General features: G+C 48.8%; 1 protein-coding gene across 1 annotated transcript in view; it reads right to left on the reverse strand.

The window, feature by feature from the left end:
• The window catches only part of CHST15 (carbohydrate sulfotransferase 15), a 72372-nt gene that overhangs the window by 16107 nt on the left and 35161 nt on the right, over positions 1-21104 (reverse strand). The window contains exons 2-5 of the mRNA XM_069459914.1: positions 12937-14003; positions 11824-12163; positions 9965-10111; positions 6578-6734 (exon numbers count right to left, since the gene is read on the reverse strand). Of these exons, the coding sequence (XP_069316015.1) occupies positions 6578-6734; positions 9965-10111; positions 11824-12163; positions 12937-13482 (1190 nt within the window). The 5' untranslated portion in view covers positions 13483-14003. The remainder of the gene's footprint in view (positions 1-6577; positions 6735-9964; positions 10112-11823; positions 12164-12936; positions 14004-21104) is intronic.

A 21104-nucleotide genomic window follows, 5' to 3' on the forward strand; every position in this document is an offset into this window, starting at 1 on the left:
CCACAGCCTGAGCAGCAGGAGAGATTCCGCCTAAAGTCAAAGGTCTATGGCAATTCCAGAGCATAAATGCAGCTCAGCTCCCTCTGGGCGTGCTGGTTCTTGCCTGGGGGTGGGCCCCTTGCTCTCTCTGATGCTGCAGGAAGCAGATGAGGTGAGCCCAGGCTTAGGCACCCAGAGACTGGGGTCCATACTGCGTACAGAGCTTTGCAAAACCAGGGCGTTATCCCACCGATGAATCACAGCCCACTCCCTCCCAGGAACTGCGTGCGGCTGAAAGACCTGCCTCCCAGGCAGACCTCATCTAGCCTCGGGTGGATGGACAGGAGCTCCCTCACCTGGGACAACCCTAAAGGGCCACCGCAGCTCCAGAGCTCCCAGAGGGCCGGCTGAGACCTCCCTTACCACACAGCACAGCCCACCCCTCCTCTGCCTGCCCTGCCCCCACCACCCCGCCCAGGGCTTATCCTCAAAATCGCTCCCTACACCTCCGGCCCACAGCTGGCCATCCCTAGGTGTGCATGCCAGGAACCCACCTTGACCGGTGAGATGCTTGGCTCCTGGGTCAGACCTGCGTGGGATCAAATCCCAGCCAGCAACTTACTGTGTGGCTTTGCGTAGGTGATCTAACCCCACCGAGCCCACATGCCTCACTGTGAACACATCACGGCAGCCCCCTCACCTGCTTGCAATAGGGCAATGCCCGAGAAGGGCTTAGCACAGAGCCAGGCCGGAGCCAGAGCGCAATTAACACCAGATCATTTCACTGAGGCCTGTCCCCACCCCTCGACTAGACAGAGGCTCCATGCGAACAACGGGCTGGATTCTGCTCTCCTGTGTACGCACGGCATCTCACACATCAAGGGTGTCCAATAAATACAGCCATGTGTCACTTAACAACGGGGATACGTTCTGAGAAACGCGTCCTTAGGCAACGGCCTTGTGCAAACAGCACAGAGTGCGCTTACACAAGCCTAGATGGTGTAGCCCCCTGCACACCTGGGCCGCCCACTGCTGCCCCAGGCCACACACCTGTGCCCCTGCATGTGACCGCACGGAACGCTGTAGGCAGCTGTGACACAGTGCTCAGTGTTTGTGGATCTAAACATAGAAAAGGTGCAGTAAAAATACGGTGTTCTAACCTTACGGGACCACGCTCACATGGGTGGTCCATGGTTGACGGAACCTTCATCGTGCAGTGCATGGCTGTATTTAGTGAGTGAATGAATGAGGGATCAGTTTGGTTATTATTATTAGCTGCTACTAACACATAATAATAGTAGCTAATTTATGATGTTTTCCATTTGTCTAGCACTGTTTAAAGACATTACTGCATATATTAAGTCATTTAATTCTCACAACCTTTCAGATAGGACTATTTTCTCCTATTTTACTGATGACGAAATGTAGCACAGAGAGGTTAAACTACTTGTCCTAGGTCACAGAGCCAGTGAGTAGCAGAGCTGGGGTTCCAATGCAGACCACAGGGACCCCCGAGGCTGTGCCACTGTCACCCTGACCCTGGCACACGCCCCATACACTCAGCAGGCGGCAGCAGCTCACCACCTTCGTGCCCCGCCAGGCACCCTGCAGACAGAGCGCAATCAATAACACCAGGACTCCCGGCCAAACGTTTGGCCCCATCACGGCCCCGTGTCCCAGTGAGCGACTGTACAGAAATGGATGCATTTCATTAAAAGCCTTGTTCCCTTCCTAGTTTATTGGCATAAATGGATGAATTATTTAACCAGTCCAGGGGTTGTTAAAAAATCAGCTTATATAAGCAGATGAAGAAAACAACTACCCAGGTTCCAAGGCTCGAGGGGTTCCGGTCAAAATCGAGCTCTAACTCTTCGCCCTCCCCCTGGACTCAGCATCGTGAGCGTGAAAACCCACCATCCCTGCGGTGGTCGTTTCTGGGCACTGCACTGAGACTCCACACAGAATTAAAACCAAAAGACAGACGCTGTAAAATCCTTAACAGATGGTGCGTGACCCCACTCCAAATGCCCCTGGACTGAATGAGGAATGCGACCGGGCTGGAGGGGCCAGCAGCAGGTCTCGCATCTAACGGGGGCTATAATGGCCTCGGGACTAAGAGGCCAACTCCGCCCACTATCCCCCGGAAGAGGCAGGAGGCTGATGTGAGATGCATTTGAAAAGAATAGTCTTTACCACTTACAAATGGGATTAAATACAGAGAAATACTGCTTCTAAGTGGTGGCTTTTTTTTTTAATTAACTAGGCCAATTTAGTGTAGGAACGCATCAATTTACTCTAAAATTGTTGTGCTTTCCTACAGAGAGAAACTTGGAACGTGAATTCTTGGCTAGCCTCTCCCACCATATGAACCATTCCATCCACTTCTTTCCATTATTCCTGTTTTCCTCCAGAAAAAAATGGACTTAACCATTTATAGCCTTCTCTGGAAACTTAAAAGTGATTTGACTTTGGCTACAATTCCAACATTTTCAAACCCTCAACCTTTGATCAATTATAGAAATAAAGGGTAAGCATGAACCTAAAACTAGAAATCAAAGTGGGTCTTTTTCCCCCCTCAAGCCAATTGGTAGAAGGAAAAGAACAATTTGGTCCAATCCAACTGGCCGTGCGCAACCCCAGGGATGGCCCACTTGCAGACAAGCGAGGCCACGGAACCACCACGTGGGCCAATGCCCCAGGACCCAGGGAACTTGGGCCAGGAGTGTTTGTTTCTTCCAGAGCGACCCAAACACACAGCAACGTTTATCCCCTTTCTGGCTGGGATGGGTAATGAGCCAGGCATTTCACACAGACCATGAGTCAAGGGTTTCAGAGAAGAAGGGAATTCCTATTGTTACATATTTTTATAAATGTTTAAGTGATGAAACAGCTATTGCTGTCAGTAACCCACACACAAAATGTGCACATAAATACACACTCCCTCTGTACAGGGGCTGCATGAAACTGGAAGCCACTGTTCTCTGGCAGGCAGCCCCAGTGTCCAGGTGGAGAATGGGGGTGGCCCACAAGGATCCCCAATTCTTGGTATTCACACCCTGTAGTCTCTTCCACTTGAGTGTGGCTAGACCTAGTGACGTGCTTCTAACAGAATATGGCAAATGTGACAGATGTCATGCCTGTGACTAGGTTACAAGAGATGGTGGCTTCCGGTCTGCTAGGAGACTCTCCCCCTCGCTGGCCTGGATGAAGCCAGCAGCCGTGCTGGACAGACCTCGTGGCAAGGTATTGAGGGCAGCCTCTCACCTAAAGCCAGCGAGACCTGAGGCCCTCGTGCCAACAGCTCTTGAGCCCACAACTGTGTGAGCTTGGAGGCAGATCCCTCTCCACTCTAGCCTTTGGATGAGACCCCAGCCCTGGCTGGCACCTAGACTGCAGCCCGTGAGAGCCCTGAAGTAGAAGACGCCCCAGGTTCCTAACCTCCAGAAGCTGTTTTAAGCTGCTAAGTTTTGTGGTAACTTGTCAGCAGTAGATAACGCAGCAGGCAATGCAAGCACTGGGTTGGTGCCCTGGAGCATGCTGCTGCCACGGCGTCCTGCCCTTCTCCTCCTCAGCACCAGGACATTTGTCAGGACAAAGCCAAAGTCCTGCTTCTCTGATAAAGTGCCACTCCCAGAGAGCAGGCACCTGTCACCGCCATCGTTCCCGGCTGTACGTATGCTCAGCACCCAGCACAGGGCCCGGCACACGGCAGGGGCTCGTGAACAGCTGACCTGATGGACCATTTCTGCTAGATTGAAGACCAAGGAGCAAGAAACCTTCACTTTCAGTTCCTAGTACAAACAGAGCATTTGTTCTTAAAAAAAAGGGAAGACCAAGTACTGCCCCGTGAGCCTCCTTCCAGACGGCGACTGCGGCCGGGGTCTGAGAGATGCGGTAGGCAGGTCTCGTTCTGGCGGAGCTGTCTGCACCGGGACGGCGCTGCTGTCCTCCCTGTTCAAGGGCTCACCTTTACGGTGCTGGCTCCTCAGAGGCAGAACCAGAACCCCAGGAAGAGGCACACTTAGGAAAGCTGGCTCTACCTCCAAGAGGACATGTGCTTTTTATTTTTGTACTCACTGCTCTCTCTGCTCAGAATGCTTCTTCCCCTTGACCCACCTTCCGTGTTTACTCAGTAAACTCTTATTCATCCTTCAAAACCCAGTTGGCATCAGCTCCTCCAGTTTAAGCCTTTCTGAACCTCTCCACTCCCACTCCCCTCCCTCCCATTCTGCTCTTGCTGAATCTGCAGGACCATGACAAACCACGGCCACGACTGTCTGACCAGCCCGGGAGCTCCTGTCTTCCCAGGGCCCAGAGCGGGACTGGCCCACGCTGAACCCAGTCCCGACAGACTGGTCCACAGAGCTACAACACGCTGCTATTTCACTCTGTCTCGGCCCCCTGCGGTTCACTGTGACCTTCCCCAGAATGAGAGACTACGGAGAAGCAAAGGAAAACGTTCAGTGAGCAGAGAGCGCACTCTGGAGGGAATGTCCCCACCCTGGGAGCTGCAGCTGGGTGGCGGTGGGGAGGGAGGCAGAGCAGCTGTGAAAACACCTCTGCGGGCAGCCAGGGGTCGGTTCCATCAGCAGCCTTCAAGGCTGGCAGTTGTGTCATCATGAGAGCCAGACTGGTGTGTCAACTGCTCTCAGACCAAGTCCACCATGAGGAAAAGGGCCAAGTCCCTGCCTCCAAAGTGTGTAGAACATGTAGGAGCAGGAGGACGTGGCAAGGGACAGCAAGGTCAGTGGCTGCCTTGGAACCAGCGCGATGGATTCCTGAGGCTGGAAGACATGCAGAGAGCAGAGAGTGAAACCACACCTGGCACCTGCGGGATGGTGTGGCACCAGGAGAGCCACCATGTGCTCGAGCTCAGGGGGCCGAGGCTGGGGCTGAGCCAGCTCTCCTCTGACCGGAGGACACTCAGAGCAGCAGGCTCCATGCAGGGGCCTCCACGAGAGGGAGGTGGGGATCAGTGCAGAAGTGTGGCCACGGCCGACTCTAAAGCATGTCCTGTGGGGGCAGCAATGCTAAGCGAAAGAAGCAAGAGGTAAGACTGTGTATTCACACACACTCACACACACACACACACACACACACACACGCCTGCACAGAAAAGAAGTCTGGAAGGAAATACACCAAAATATCAATAGCAATTATCTGAGTGGGAGATTACAGGTGTTTTTGAAAATAGTTTTCCAACATATTTCCCAAAATGTCCACAACAAACACGCCTTATCGTTACAATTGGCAGAGGTCTGGGGCCAGGACGGTGCCGTCTGAGGAGGGAATCAGAGGTGCGTGAGTCTCCGGGGCCGCGGGAACAAGCCGCCGCACGCTGGCGGGGCACAGCAACAGCCTGTTCTCGCACAGTCTGGTAGCTACGAGCCTGGAGTCCAGGTGTGGGCATGGCTGGCTCCTTCCGGGGGCTCTGAGGGAGAATCTGTCCCAGGCCCCTCTCCTAGCATCTGGTGGCTGCCGGCAATTCCTGGCACTCCTTGGCTTGCGACAGCATCACTCCAATCCCTTCATGTGGCATGCTCCCTGTGTCTTAGGGTGGGCAATGAGGGTCTACCCTAACCCCGCATGACCTCATTTCGATTTGCGTGCATCTGCAAAGATCCTATATCCAGATAAGGTCACAGGCACACACGCTGGGGACTGGGACTTCAGCACAGCATGCTGGGGGGCACAATTCAACCCATAACAAGACACAGCCCGAAGGAAAATAGGACACGAAGGACTGTGGGCCTTGTCTGTAAATATCCAGGGAGCTCTCCCACTGTGGAGGGGTTAGACTTGGTCTGTGTGGCTTTACAGATAAGAAATTGGAGCAAAAAGTGGATGCTCCCAAAAGACAGACTTGGTTTCAAAGTAAGAAGAAGAGAGCTGTCCTGAGCCAGTTTGGTCATCTTGGTGGGAAACTCCCTGTCTCAGGACCTCAGAGCAGACTGCTCCCCTGCCACCGCCCCCCGACATCGTGGAACTTGTAGGGAGCACTGGACTAAATACTTCTGAGATTCTGCCATCCACACAGCATCGTCAATGACGCAAGCATGGCCCAGCGCTGGCCGGGCCACCCCGTGCTGGCTGTTCAGACCTGTAGCTTCCCTCGTCCACACTGGGCAACCCTGATCTCAAAGGCAAAGCAGGTCTGTCCATCACTGTCCTTCCTTTCGGTCTTCCAAGGAAAGCTGGAGGTCACACACTCAGGGCTGTCAAGAGTAAAGGCATCAGCCGGTCGGGAGACAGGGAGTCCAGGAGTGAAACCACACGGGGAACCCTGCCCCCGGTGCTGAGGGTGCTGCCCAAGCCCCGAGAGCACCCAGGGAACCATCCCCTGTCCCCAGGCCAAGCCCGCCAGAGGCTGCAGGCCCACAGACCAGAGTCAGGATGGCTAAGGAAACAGTCTACAATTTGTCTAAACACGAGAGGATTGCCCCAAGAATAATATTTACATAAGAAAAAGCAGTAACATTGCAAGTTAAGTTTATTTTATTTAAAAAGAGGCAAAATCTTGTTTGCGATGAGAAGGAAACACGGTTCTTCAAAAGCTCCTTTCCTTTCCACCCCAAATACAGCACGCAGAACCGCTCACCTCTCCACGGGGTCCCTGAGCATGACGATCAGTTTGGCGTCTGGCTGAAAGGCGTGGATGAAGTCTTGGGTCAGAAACGGGGGCTCTCCGTCCGTGCTGTTGTCATAGAAGAACGTCCAGGCGTTGTTGTCCCACATCGTGGAGGCGCTGGCCTCCCCTAGAAGCAGAAACAGCGAGTGAGCCCTGCTGGCCCCGGTGCCTTCATCCTAAACAACTGTGACAGGCGAGCGGATCAGCCATCGCTGGCAGATGGGACTCCAAGGAGAGGACGACTGATGGCCACCCCTGCCACGGTGCCACCCCCTGATCCTAGAAAGCTCTGTCTGGAAATGCAGGCGACCCACGCAACACTGAATGTCCCCTCGAGCTCTTCTCTCCAAGGCGAGCAAACAATACAACCTTTACTGGCGTCTGGCCCCCAGTCTGACAACGTTCAGCTTTGCTCACAGTGCGTAGCTCCGTGGCATTTTAAGGGCCCACTGAGAATGCACTAGTTTCCTTCAAAAAGCATCAGGGATAAAGGAGTGGCTCGGGGAAGCTAACCCTCGTTAGGAAAGCGGTGCAATTTGCATCTGTCTTTCCCTGAAACCATTACGGCCAGTCATGACGCACACTCTGAGACCGAAGGAGAGAGAAGAGGGCTTTGCCAGAGGCTCACGGGACCGCAGCCTCGGCTCTGTCTCCTGCACGGCCACTGCTCTGCACACAGCTGGTGCTCACTCAGTGCTGCCTGGGTGAACAGGAACTGGGTCCTCGCCCCTAATTTAACCATGGCCCTCACGACTGAAGGATGAAAATGGTCAACACACGTTCCAGGACAGAGGTGAGGCCAAGACACAGACATTTCAACACAGACTCTCAAGTAATTGAACCAATTCCCTGCTTTATTTTTTTTAGGACAGTCTTCAGAGATTTAGAAAGATAAATCAATCAGTCCTACCCTCAATTTGCTGGCATTTTGTCTAGGACTACAGGACACATCGCAAAGTCATTTATTCGGGGAAAGTCTGAGCCCAAAGACTGAGTCTCTTTGGTCAGGACCAGCACATCCCACAAAGCGGACGCGAGCAGGGCCCTGTTTGTCCTGCTGGATGTGGAATCACGTCCAGCAAACACCTCTGTTCTGGAATTTTTTTTTTTTTTTTTTTTTAAGAGATAATACCCCGGGACACACAAAAGACAAATCAATCAGAAGTCCTCAGAAAATTCTACTCACGATGAATAAAGGAATATAGAGGACAAATGAACTATCTACCTAAACTGGCATAAATTCTGTCAAATCTCAAAAATGAACTGGTTCTAGAACCACACAATCATTTGTCCATCTACCTATCTTCCTTCCATCCATGCACCATCCATCCATGCATCCAGAAAGCATTCATTTGGTGTCTAATGTGTGCTCCGCATTGTGCCAGGCACTGGGACATATGAGGGAAACAGCACGGCCCCTCCCCTCTCAGATTTTACAACCTGAGGGGAGACAGACAACTCCAGAAGCAATCAGCACCACGAGGGGGGCCCTGGGAGCAGAGGCAGGTGCCTTTCAACATGTCGAAAGCCCCAGCCCCAAGGTCAGCCCTCAAGTTCAGGCCACATGAGTCCTGAACCTCTGGTGTAAATCTAGCTTTAGCACAGACTGCCGAGGAAAGGCCTTCTCTGACCTCGGGGCCCAAGATGATGAAAGACCCTCATGCCTCTGCCCAGGATCTACCCAGAGGAGCTGAGGTAGGGTAGAATCACATCTCAGTGCTGGGAGTAGCCTGGAACCAACCTGGTTCAATTCAACAATCCCATTTTACAGACGTACAGACTGAGTCCAGAAACAGGAAGAATGACTTGTTGCACGCACAGAGCTGGCCGGTGGCACAGGCAGGGCTAGATGACGGCTCCTCGTCTGCCTCTCCACCCTGCCTGTCACACCAAGAGGCTATCATAAAATTCACCAAACTCTGCTTTAAGTAAATAGCAGCATGGTAATTTTATTTTTTGTTCTTTTTTAAATCTAGAAGTAAGTAAAATTAGAAAATTAAACTAAGGCTTTCCTTTTTATTCACTATCTTAGTCTCCATTTCCTGGCCCAAGGATACATATTTTCAGCTCTCTCATAAGTGGATGAGAGTTTCCCAGAGGCATACAGCATGGGAGTCACAGTGAAATAGACATTAGACTTGTGATTCCGGGGAGTTTGGACCCCAAGTTTGCAAAGGATTAGCTAATAGCCAACTCATACTGGAGGTGACTCTCAGTGACTTGATATAGAAAAAAGAGAATAAATAAATCAGGGCATAGGCACATAAGCCTGTCTCCTTGGACGTGAGAGTTATAAGTTAAAAGTCATCTTTCAAAGGGCTGATTAACAATTCCTCTTGGTAGCTAACAGATTCATTTAATTTGGAGAATCAAAACATAACAGATCTAGGAAAATTAAAAAACAGATCACTGCCTCAGGTAAACAATTTAAGCAAAATATGTGATTAAATTTCTCTCTTACAAAGGGCATAAGTGGATAAATGTCTCTTCAGCTGAATCCAATAAAAAGAGTTATGTCAGAGGAGTAAGTCTAAAGATGTAATACACAGCATGAGAACTATAGTTACTAATGTATCTTACACTGGAAATGTGCCAGAAGAGTAGATTTCAGGTACTGCCAAAAAAAAAGGTAAGTGGGAGGACATGGATATGCTAATTTGCTTGACTACAGCAATCATTTCACTTTGTGTATCTGTATCAAAACATCATGCTGTACACCTTAAATATACCCAATAAAAGAAGTTTTTAAAAAGGGTGAATGTTTATAAAACATGCTTGTAAATATTTAAAACAAATGATTATAATCAAACAACCTCATTTTGAATGCCCAAAGGCATCAGGTTGACAAGGGCTATGCTTTAAAGCAGCAATTAGTCCTAGACAATGTGTTAGGGCTGTGTCTATTTCAGGAGAAGCTGCCACTGTGTAGTCCCAGCGGCCGAGGATTACAAAAGCCCCAAGTAGTAAATCAATGACTAATCAGTTAACCGCATTTATGATTCCCCATCCAGACCTACTCAGATCCATAGATCAGGAAAAGAAGTCAAATATGCCTGCTTAATTTAAATTTAAAAATGGCAACTTTTAAAAAGCCATCAGCTGTCTGTCCTTGAGTCTCCAGGGAATTAATTAGAAAGTCAACTAAACAATTTCTGCTTTATAATAATGGTACAAGTGAGGCGAACGTCTTACGTAGGGATAAGAGTGATGGCCAGGTGGGGAAGTGGAGGCTTATCAGAAGTCTGCAGCTACCATGCGAATGTTCTGCAGGTGAAGCAAAGCTGGGCCTGGCCCAGAGCATGAGTTGGGACCCCAGGGAGGGTGCCAGCCCTCCAGAGAGCCACGCAGAAGCCTTACCGATAATGATTTTATTCATCTTGCCCTCCTCCTTCGCAGAGCTGGCCTGCAGTCCTTGATGGATCTGGTGTGCAGCCAGGTCGAAGAGGTCCAGATAATCCTCCACAGGGTAGCGGTCTCGCAGCCCATCTCTCAGGCGAACAATTCCTATGAGAATCAAGCAGCAGGAATCACTGAGGACAAACTTGCCACTCTTGGGGTGGTGGCCTCCTGGAGAGTCACCAGAGAGAGACGGAAAGACCCAAGGGGCCCAGCTGCAGCAGCAAAAGGCTCAGCCCAGGTAAGCTGCAGGAAGGGCAAGTGGGGATGGGGGCCTCTGAGGACTAGCTGGTCTCTTTCAATCCACGCAACCTATATGCGCTGAAAGACACCACCACTAAGCTTGGTAGTGGCAGCTTAAAGGACAGCACACATATTCAAGAGCTACTGTCTGCTTGGAAGGCCAGAGAGTTTGGGGCTGGTCAACATGTGCTCCAGGTGGGACTCTAAAATGGCTGGACAGTAAGGACATCCAGGATGCATGCATTGTGTCAAACAGGAAGAGGGGGAAAAGGGCAGGCCACATGGGCATAGGCAGCATCAGGGCCCAACCAGCAGCCTTCTTATGTTTCCTCCCCTGACTATTCGATCAAGCAGACTGTCCATCTGTCCAAACAATAAGGAGAATTGATCATCCCCTGGACAGACATGGATTCTGGCATCAGCCACACACACCCTAAATTCGCCTAATGCCTCAAAAATGAAAAAATTTCACTTGCAAACATTGTAAAGACAGTGCCCAACACCACAGCTACTAAAGTCCACAGAAATTGAAAAGAGAACATCCACGGCAAAATAACAAGAGGTTCAAGGTGACGCTAACGACCGGTTTCCAGAGGCACACCTCTGTTCTTCCCTCCTCCCTGCCAAGGGGAAGCTGGTTTCCATTAAGGGGAAATCACCATGAGCCGTCGGGGGAGAACACCCACCCTCTGTAGGGGAGTGTGCTCAGACACATCCGGCAAATGCACACGGACATGAAACCTTGGCTCCTACAGTGGCCGCTGCTAAACCACAAAAGAAACATTTACACTTTCCTGCACTCCAGGATGAACATCAACAGGATGAAATCAAACATTTGTCAAGAAGCACATTAAGAGTTGGTTTAAGGAAAGCTTCTCTCCTAGGCAACTTGGGCCCTTTACGTGGAAAATGCCCTGGTGGCTGCTCGGAGTATGGCTGACACAGGCATGTATCACCCCTTAGCTCCAGTGACCAAACGTCTCCTGGCAGAAGGAAAAAGGTCAGAGAGAGGAAACAGTGACCCGAGGGCTGCAGGGTGCCTGGGGCTGGGCCGGAGCAGGGAGGGACAGGCAGTTTCTCAAGGTCAGCCATGGGGCAGGGGCTGCTGAGAGCAGGTCTCCAGACTTGTCTCCCTGTAGTTTTCATATGGAACCCATGGGGCAGACGGGGCAGGTCAGAGAGGCTGAAGCCGGAAGCAGCTGGTCTCCTCCACGTGTGGGGGCTGCAGCCTGAACAGCACAGAGCTGGGAGCCAGGACCCCAGGCCACACTTTTCCAGCTCTGCCACCTGCCTGCTCATGCCTGGGGTCACGTGCCCAGCCTCTCAGGACAAGAAGAGCTGCCAGTTGTGCACCCATCCACCCCCCCTGCACACAGCTGGCACTCAATCTGTGCTCACTGGATGGTTGGAAACCAGATGCCAGCCCCTGTCGGATCTTTCCGCATCAGTGTCCTCTCACCTCCCCAGCCCTGCTTCCCTGGGACCCCCAGCCCTGCGTGTGCCGAGGGAACAAATGAATCAGAGAACAAGTGAGGAAACGAATGCATCGAGCCGGGAGCACTCGGACCAGCACTCACCAAACCGCTTCCGGGTCCACCAGTGCGGCTCCTTGATGGCGGAGAACTTGACCTCGGGGTGCAGCCGCAGGCGGTCGTAGAGGTCGGTGGTCCCGCACTTGGGCTGCCCGATGATGTAGAAGCGCGGCAGGCAGCGCAGGCGGAAGTGCTTGCCGTGCGCGTGCGCCAGGTGGCCCCAGAAGCCCTTGCGCAGCGCGTCGAAGGTGGAGCGGAAGCGCTTGGAGTAGAGCACGTAGGAGTTGGTCAGGTAGGGGTCGGTGGTGTTCCGCCCCGAGAACTCCTCGTACCAGCAGGGGCTCTTACTGTTTGGGAGGAACTTATTGGGGATGACTGAAAACATCTGCGATGAAAAGGAGACATGCAAAAAAATTAGCAAAGACACATTCCAACCACAGTGTGAACATGCCCTAATACTGACTGCAGTGTTCAAATGTGAACTATTATTTGACGATTTAAAAATAAAATAAAGCAAAACTTGGTAGACAGCCAATGACTGTGCTTTCCTTTTCCCAAAATTAAAAAAAAAAAAAAATGGGGGGAGGGGATGAAGATAAAAGTGTAATCAAAATCCATTCTACCATAATTTACCTGTCCTATATTTATACAGACATGGCAATCTAATTAAATGAAACAGTTGGAATCGTCTTACTAGCTGTATATTTAAATTGCCACTAGAGACAAAAATGCTGATTAGGACAGAATAGAAACAGGAAATCAAATTGAACCCAACTTTTAAATCTGAAATAATAATGATCTACAAAAGCAACTTTAACCACCATGACCACATTTCAAGCAAGAAGTTCTGGAATGCAATGATGAGAGGGGGTAGCCCTTAAACATTTTTAGCCGCGCCATCCAGGACAGCAGACTTCCTCCTTGGTGTTCCATAGCATAAGCAGACAGTGCTGTCTCACTACATTCCGATGCATGAGGCTGTCAAATTCTTCTTGATATATCTGAGAAGTTTTCAGTCGTTTTTATTCTGTGTTCCCAAAGATGGTGGTGATAGAAAAGGAAGCATTTCTAAAAATCTGTGTTCCCAATGATGGTGATAGAAAAGGATGCCATTTTAAAAATCAGACAATCAATCAAGATTAGCACAAGTCTACTCACATGCAACTCCTGCTTCTTGAGGTCTTCTAAGTCTGGGAGCCGTCTGGTTGTGAACTCGATCCTGGCTGTGATGCTGTTGATAATTAATTTAATGCTTGGATAGTCCTTCACGTATGAAAGGTTATTTACAGAGGGTTGGTGATGATGCTCTTTCATGTCGCTTGGGTTTTCGCTGTCCATCAAGCTGGGGTTGCTGGGCAAGCCTCCATAATGGAAAGGTGATGAGATCAGAAGCTCTTGGTGGGCCCCAGAAAGGATGTAAGAAGCCGTCACCAAGGTCATTATTATTAGTCCAAAAAGGAGACTACATCGCTTCCCCTTCTTAAACCGCAAAAACCCACCCCAGCTCTCATTCCCTTCAGTCCTCACTTCGAGAACAGCGAGCAAGTTCATCTGCTTATTGTCCACATGAAACAGAATTTTGTTTTCTCCTCTGCACGTAGGGCACGCCTGGTGACCGTGATGGGGGCCTCCTCGGCAGCCCACCTGCTGTTTGTGTGCGTCCTCGGGTAACAACTGTATGCAGCAATTAATGCAGTGTCTCATGGTAGTGCCCGGGACTGCTGGCTTACTGAGCTGTGGGTGAACCCCCCCCAGGAGTTCAGATGCCTACAAGCTGCGCTGGAAAACTTTAAGGATGTCTTGAGATTACATAAGGTGGCTGAAAGGCACAAGCAACAGAAACAAATGTAACAATGAGCAGACACCAAAGCACTAGAGAATGAGGAAGGACAGTCTTTGCTTCAGCTCTGAAAGACAACAAAAGGAAGTGATCTCCAATTGTCATGTTCTAGAAGAGCCACTGCAGCCACAGAGCAGCTCACAAGTTCAGAAGCAATTCTGCCTGCCCTTCAGGTTTTTCCCATGGCACAAAGAAAAGTAGAAGAATTATCGCCGGAGAACATGGAAACACACATGAGATTAGAAGATATCATGGTCTTCTCTTTGACAGATGGATTGGCATGCCATCCATGGAGACGCCTGTAAAGGTCTCTACTTTTACATCCTGAGTTCCTTTGGAATGTTTCTTCTTCATGGGGAGCAAACTCTTAAAAATCTTAGATTTCCTAAACAAAAAGAAAGTAAGGTTTATTACATGGTGGTAATGGTTATGTGGTACTAGCAATAACCCAGGGATCATCTTCCAAGGAGAAATAGGTGGTCACTTTCTCTTTTGCACTTGTAAGTTTCAGCAAAGCCTGCTTGGTCACAAGCAAGTCATAGGAAATCATACAGGATAAAAGGAGAGGCTTCAGGTTCTTATGCTTGGCTTTGGGGCTCAATCTACGCCACCAAATGTGGCCCCCAAAACACGAGCACCACCAGCTCCATGACAAGCCACACATCCTCTAACACCCCTGCCTTGATACATCTAAGTTATCAGATCCCCAAATCCCAGGATTTCGCAATCATTCTCAGATTCACACACAGTCAAATGACTATGAATTTGAGGGATGAATTGAAATATCAGTGCTTTTCAGTCAATGAAAAATCTAAAGAATACTAAGGAGGAAGGCTAGGGTGGCAGCAGGCAGAGAAAATGTGTTTTCTTCCCAGTAGCATCAGTAGTCTCTTACCTAGAGCTAACCTTTAGTATTGGATTAGGAAGCAAAAGCTAATGAAAATTTAGAAATAATGAATGATTCTCTGCATCATAGAGTGTATCATATAAAAAACCATTTGACTATACATTATTAAGCAATTAAATCCAAGGTATGGTATTCCTCTGAGTAACACAGCACTTCAGACCCCAAAATAATTTTTCACTTTCATCATTCTGGAGAAGATACGATTCTTAAAAATCCATTAATAGAATCCTGTGGTTATAAAATGTATTGTCCAAATGACACTGCTTCGTAGATGTCATAAAAAGAGCTTCGGATGAGCAAAAGAGGAAAACTACTTAGTTTCTGGCAGTGGTAGACCACCACTAACTGGCTGTGTGACCTTGAGCAAGCCACATGACCTCTCTGAGCCTTGGTTTCCTAACCAGTAAAATTAGGATAATAAGAGTACCTCCCTACTAAGTCTGTAAGAAGTACTGAATTCGTTAATACATGTAAAGAGCTTGCATAATGCCTGACACTTATTTAGCATCCCGTAAAAGGTAGATAACATTGATAATAATAGCATCATCGATGACTATGACTATTATGATTTTTAATTGGTCAGTGAACATCAAGAATATTTGAAACGGGATCAAACATAGGAGAGCCTATACCACATTATTATTCCTCAGTGATTTAGAATTACCCAAGTGCAGTAGACTCACCTGCAACTCTTCATACACACCCCTCAAACAATCTTTACCATCCTCAGAAAGGTGGTATTAACTAACCCTACATTAGGGCCTCCATATATTGGCCGAAGGGTTGAACAATCAGAACTCACCAGAAGAAATGTTCACTTTCCTTGGACTGAAAAGCCTATGTTTTCTCAAAATATGGTGGCCAAGAAATAGCCAAGCAGTGTTTCCGAAAATGTTTTCCACCCACAAAATGTTTGGCTTCTTGTTGTAAGTGCTCCATGCTTAAATTATTTGAAGAAAAGGTGGGATGGACAAAACACACAGAATTCTTTACAGAGGGGCTTTTCAGGGATTATAAAATGCTAATAAAGCCCTGTCAATCCACGAGACAGGAATATAATACACAAAGTTGGCAAAATATAATTGGCCAAGGAATCGCACTAAGGTCTCAAGGAACCATATTGGGAAAGGCTGGTCAGCGCACGCTATGAGTCCAGCAGAGGCCCTAGGGGATCTGGGACAGGAGCAGAGAAGGGGGCGTGGGAGGGGAGGGCTCTGGGAATCCAGGCCACACATCCCAGGCCCTGCCCCCCACCTCCCCGAGGGCAGCTGCAGGGACACTCAAGGCTCAAACCTCCCCTTCAAGCTTGCTCAACCACCCCTGCCCCATCCCTTGGTATAAACAATTCTTTCAAACTAAAGAAACAAAAGGGCAAGATCCCCTACTTGGAAACTCCATCACTAAGGCCAAGAAAACATTTTTTCGCATGTGGAAGACAGGGCCAGACAGGGCCGAGCCAGGGTTAAAAATGAGACTCCAACCAGCGGCTCAGCAGGGAGGGAGTTCGCACCCTTGTGTCTTTCTGCTGCAGAAGGTCTAATTAGATTCTTTTAAAAAAGCAAAACAAAACATGGCCCCTGAAGCTCCAAGACAAGAATGTACATAATCCGGACACAACAGAATGTGCAAAACATTCCTAAACAAGAGCAAAGTTATCTTACTGGAAGCAAAGTAAATAAATAAGCCTGGAGAGTCGAGGAGCTGACAGTCCCAAAAGAGAAGAGATGAATTTGGCGCTTCGCACAGGGTGGGCCAGAGCCCCTGTCTACCGAGCAGCTGCCCCTCCCACCAGACCAGCCTCTCTGACTCTCACTTCCTAAACAGAAAGAACTGGGGAGACAAGCAAGATGCCGCAGAGCCTCAGGAAAACACTCAGAGACAGTGTTTTCTCATCTCCCACCATTCATTCAGTCCTTCGTTTGTTCAACAATACTTTTTGAAGGTTGACTGTGTGCTGGGCATGTCCCGGTTGGGGAAGGGGGGCTGAAGCCAATGTAAGATGGGTCTGTGTTGTAAAAAAATGTATCCATGTATATTTGGTCTTCATGCTCAGTTACTGGCACGTAGCTTCTAAAATCCTTAGAATTTCCTGAGTGATGGGGTGAGAGGAGCATCTTTTGTTATTCACAAGCCCCTTTCAACCACACCTGAGTCTATGCTAAGGAGGTGACTGGTGGTGGCCCCCAGATAGCTTCAGGAGGGGACCTGGTCACTAGAAAGACCAAACCTTGATTAGAATCTTGAAACTTTCAGTGTCCTCCTCAACTCTAGGTGGGGGGGAGGGGCTGGAGGTTAGGTCAGTCACCCGTGGCCACTGATGTAATCAGTCCCCTGAGGACAGGGTCTGGGAGCTTCCACCTTGGTGGACACGCGGAAGTGCGGGGAGGGCGTTTAAGTACGGCACTTTCCTGACTTCCGTGGGCCGTTCTAGTTCATAATCGAACCTAAGGAGGGGGTGGCGGGAAACCCCTGCCTTTGTAGCCAACTTGGACAGAGTGGGGGTAACTTGGGAGCCAATCCTTGTGACTGGCATCTGATGTGAAGGAGTCTTTTGGGACTGAGCCCTCAAAGCCATGGGGTCTGATGCTAACTCGGGTAGTGTCAGACTTGAATTGGATGGTGGGAGAGTCAGTTGGTGCCCGGAAAGTGGGAGAATTTGTTGGTGCTGGAAAGCACCCCTGGGGGTGCTTCTTTAAGAAAAAATATAAAACTGTCTTACATTTACAGGTTGTACCAAACATGGAGCCACTATGGTATATAAAACACACCTCGGTAAAGTTGGGCAAAAAGAACCACCTTGTGACCAGGTGAACAGCTTATGGGTACCCGAGGGCCAGTGCATCACGCTCCAGACAAGCCCGCCCCTGACCGGCCGGGCTGGGGCAGGGGTGACCCAGAGAGGGGGGCCTCTCCCCACTGGAGCTTCTGTTGCGCCAGGGTTGGGGGATGCAGGGCAAGAGGCCACAAAGAAGTCCTGAAGGATAAGATAATCTCAGATACTCATAAAGGCCACGAAGAAAAGAAAAAGGGAGCAAACAGTAAAACCATCAGAACAGGGCTTCCCACGCAGCAGTGCGGTGCTGGGGTTGGCGCATCCTTAGCTGTCAGGGGCTGTCGCGTGGACTGTAGGACGTTTAGCACATCCCCAGGCTCCACGTCCAGATGCCAGTAGCACCTCTCCCCTGAGATGTGACAACCAAAAATGTCTCCAGACATGGTAAATGTCCCCCAGGGGCAAAATCCATCACCCCTGGTGAGAACTAGTGCCTTAGAGGAAGGGGAAATTGGGTGAACAGGGCAGACTTCATTTCAGAAGGGACATTCGGGGTGGAAACCTGAACAACTAGAAGGCAGCCAGTCGCTGGAGACCAGGGGAGGGAAGGCCATGTGGAGAGAGGCTTGGGGGGGGGGGGAGTCACAGGCTGTGGGGCTGCTGGGAGCGCAGACCCCGGGACTGTGGCATTGGGGGGCTGGGGGGCAGTGCAGGGTAGGAACCTGATGGAAGAGGAGGCTCTGTAGGGTCTAGAAGGCCAGTCAGGGTTGAGATCTGCCCAGGTGCAAAAAGGGAGCCACACTGTGTATTCTTTTATGTTCTTTCAAAAGGACCTTTATGACATGTATACCGATGAAATAACATAACTCAGTGAAGAAAAAATCACACTGATGTGACTGTATTGAAAGGCAAATGGACTGCTCTTATGTTCCTTAATGTGCCTTTTCCGTAGGCCACAAATTATCCCAAGAACAGTCATTCGGAAACCTAACACTCAAGTTGTTCTTCCTTCGAAAATAAGTAATGAATGCCCCTCGCATTTCACTTGTCTGGAATGTCCACATTTTGGTGCCAGTCGACTGAGATTGGACAGGACCCTTGGCACTTCCATTCATGTGTTAAACCAAAGCACTCAGGTATACACTTCAGTTAGACTGCTCCCCAGCCCGGGCTCAATTCTGAGCCCTAAACGCAGAGCATAACTGTGGGAACCTGGTACCGCTGTGAGAGATCAGATAGCTGGTCCCAAAATAGAAAGTGTTCAATTACCCAGCCCTTGCTCGCATGGCCCCTATTAACCTATGCACCCCAAGCATCATTAACAAGCCATTTATAACAAAATTGTAATTGAGAGACCCAGAAATACCACTTTAGATTAAGTAATTGAATGCCCCCTTGGTGTAGGATCGATAAAGGGCATCCAATTTCACCCTAGGAAAAACTTATTAAATTATTATAGCTATAAGCTGATATAGCAGAAGAAAGATGTATGAAACTTCAAAAGAATCTGGATGGATTTAAATAAATAGCTTCATTTAGGTAGAACATTTACATCTGCCCTCTGGGGAGAGAGAGAAAAAAAATAGCTAATTATATTATTTTACTTTTATGTTTTTAGGGAAAAAATTCGATGGGTCTTAATTAACCTTTACTAAAACACAATGCCTTTTTCTGATTAGCATGTCTAACTGCTGACATTTCTCTTTGAGCTACGTATATGGAAATACATTTTTTTCAAGGACTATTAATCAACAAGTGGAGGAACGAACATTTTTCAAATTTAGCTCAAAGACATCGTAAGATTATTGCTGAGACTGAGACGAAAGCTAACAAGACTGGAGAGTTCTGTACAAACAACAAATTATTAGTTTCAATTTTCTACCTGGAGTTTGACACTTTTGATCACATCAAAGTCTATAACTAGAATAAAGCTACACCCCCCCGATTACCACTCACCGGCCCATTGCATAGTGGAAAAGACAGCAGTCACACAGGTCCAGGTTCCAAATTTATGTCCAGCTAGTGACCACAAGTCACTTAAGTTATCTGGGCCTCTGTATTCTCAAAAGAAGTCCCTGTCGGCAACAGATGACATACAGCATTGGAGTTAAGGGCCTGAACGCTGAAGCCAGGTTGCCCAGGTTTGACCTTGAACAAGACATTAAACCTCCCTTCTCCGTTTCCTTGGCTGTAACTTAGGAATAAGCATAGGACCTATATCACAGCACTGCTGTGCATCAACTGAACTAATTCATGTGACGTGCTTAAAGGAGTGTCTGGCCCACAGTCGCGCTCCATAAATGTTAGCTGGCATTCATATATATAGTCCTGGCCCACGGTAGGTATTTGTTAACGAGTAGTTTCCTACTAGTCATGATAGATTGCATTATTGGTTCCAATTTAGTATTCCTCCCTCTAGTCATGCTTTTTGTCACATGAATGACCGTGTAGATCCTTCAGTGAAATAAATGGAATATTTCTCCACCCTTCGGTTTGAGTTGGGTGACTAGCTTTGGCCAACGTACAGAGGCCGCAGTGAGCACGTGCCAGTCCCAATGCCATGGGTGTCCTCCTGCTCTCACGCACCCTCGACATGGCCATGGGAAGGACGGGGCTGGGCCAGGAGGTGGATGGCAAACAGGGGGCGCAGAGACACCTGGCTGAGCCCACCCGGAGCGGCCAATACCCAGCTGACCCCCAGCCAGTTCCACAGACACAGGAGAAATAATAAAGGGTCGCTGTTTTAAGTCACTGAGCTTGGGTGTGGTTCATTATGTGACAAAGGCTAATTGATATTTTACACTGTTCTACAGGGTCTGAACAGTTACTCAGTTAAACCGGTGTAACCAGAGGTTTAGGAGTTCCCCAAAGTGTGTTCCTATGAGTTAAGAGAACCACGAGCTATTCAGGCCAAAGCAATCCATCCAAAGATCCAGCTGAATCAATCGAATCAAAGTCTTCTCCTTAAAGAATCCCTTGGCTAACACCAGCAACAGATATGTCAACACAATGCTGGAAACCCAGATGGCAGCTGTTCCCAAATCAAGACACAACTGCCCCAAATGTCACATGCCAGGTTATTTTCTGGCACAATGTGTGTTATGATAAGCATGGCTGTCTTGTTTTAGTCACCCCGCCCCACTCCCCCCACCTCTTGGTGAAGAGGCCTTCCTCCCTGCCTCTTTTTGGAGTTCCTACAATTTCTTCCTTCCTTCCTCTCCCTGAGCAAGGCCTTCCTGTAATCTGATCCTTGTGGTTTCCTTGCCAGATTTCATCTTTCCTGATGCCTGGGACATTTCATCCGTGCTTTGTCTAAAACAGGTATTCTTAAACCATGATCTGCAGGGTCTTCCTGGCTGGCCTGCTATGAATGCATACAAAACTCAGGCAGGTCTTTTAAGTTATTTTTAAAGCACATTTGACTGTCTCTTAAGTTCGTCATCAACATTATTTTGATTAATAACAACTACCTTGCATGCTTTATATATAGCACAGAAGGTACATTCTTAAGTTACTATTTCATTCCATAAACCATATCCAAAAGAAACAGGCATTTTCCTGAGATTAAATCTCTGCAATATGCAGCTAGTTCCTCTTGCATCCCAAGCCCACTGCTTGGTAGAAAGATGGGATATAGCAGCAAAAACGGTTCCAAGCAGTCAAAATACGACATTACATGTGGCTTTGGAGCCAGGCAGATCTGCATTCAATCTGACTCAACACTGTACCAGCTTTGTGATCTCAGGCAACAAACTTAACCATTGTGTGACTTGGTTTCCTCATCTGCAAAATGGGACTCAAACTAT

This window comes from Eulemur rufifrons, chromosome 28 (assembly GCF_041146395.1).
Source record: "Eulemur rufifrons isolate Redbay chromosome 28, OSU_ERuf_1, whole genome shotgun sequence".
NCBI lineage: Eukaryota > Metazoa > Chordata > Mammalia > Primates > Lemuridae > Eulemur > Eulemur rufifrons.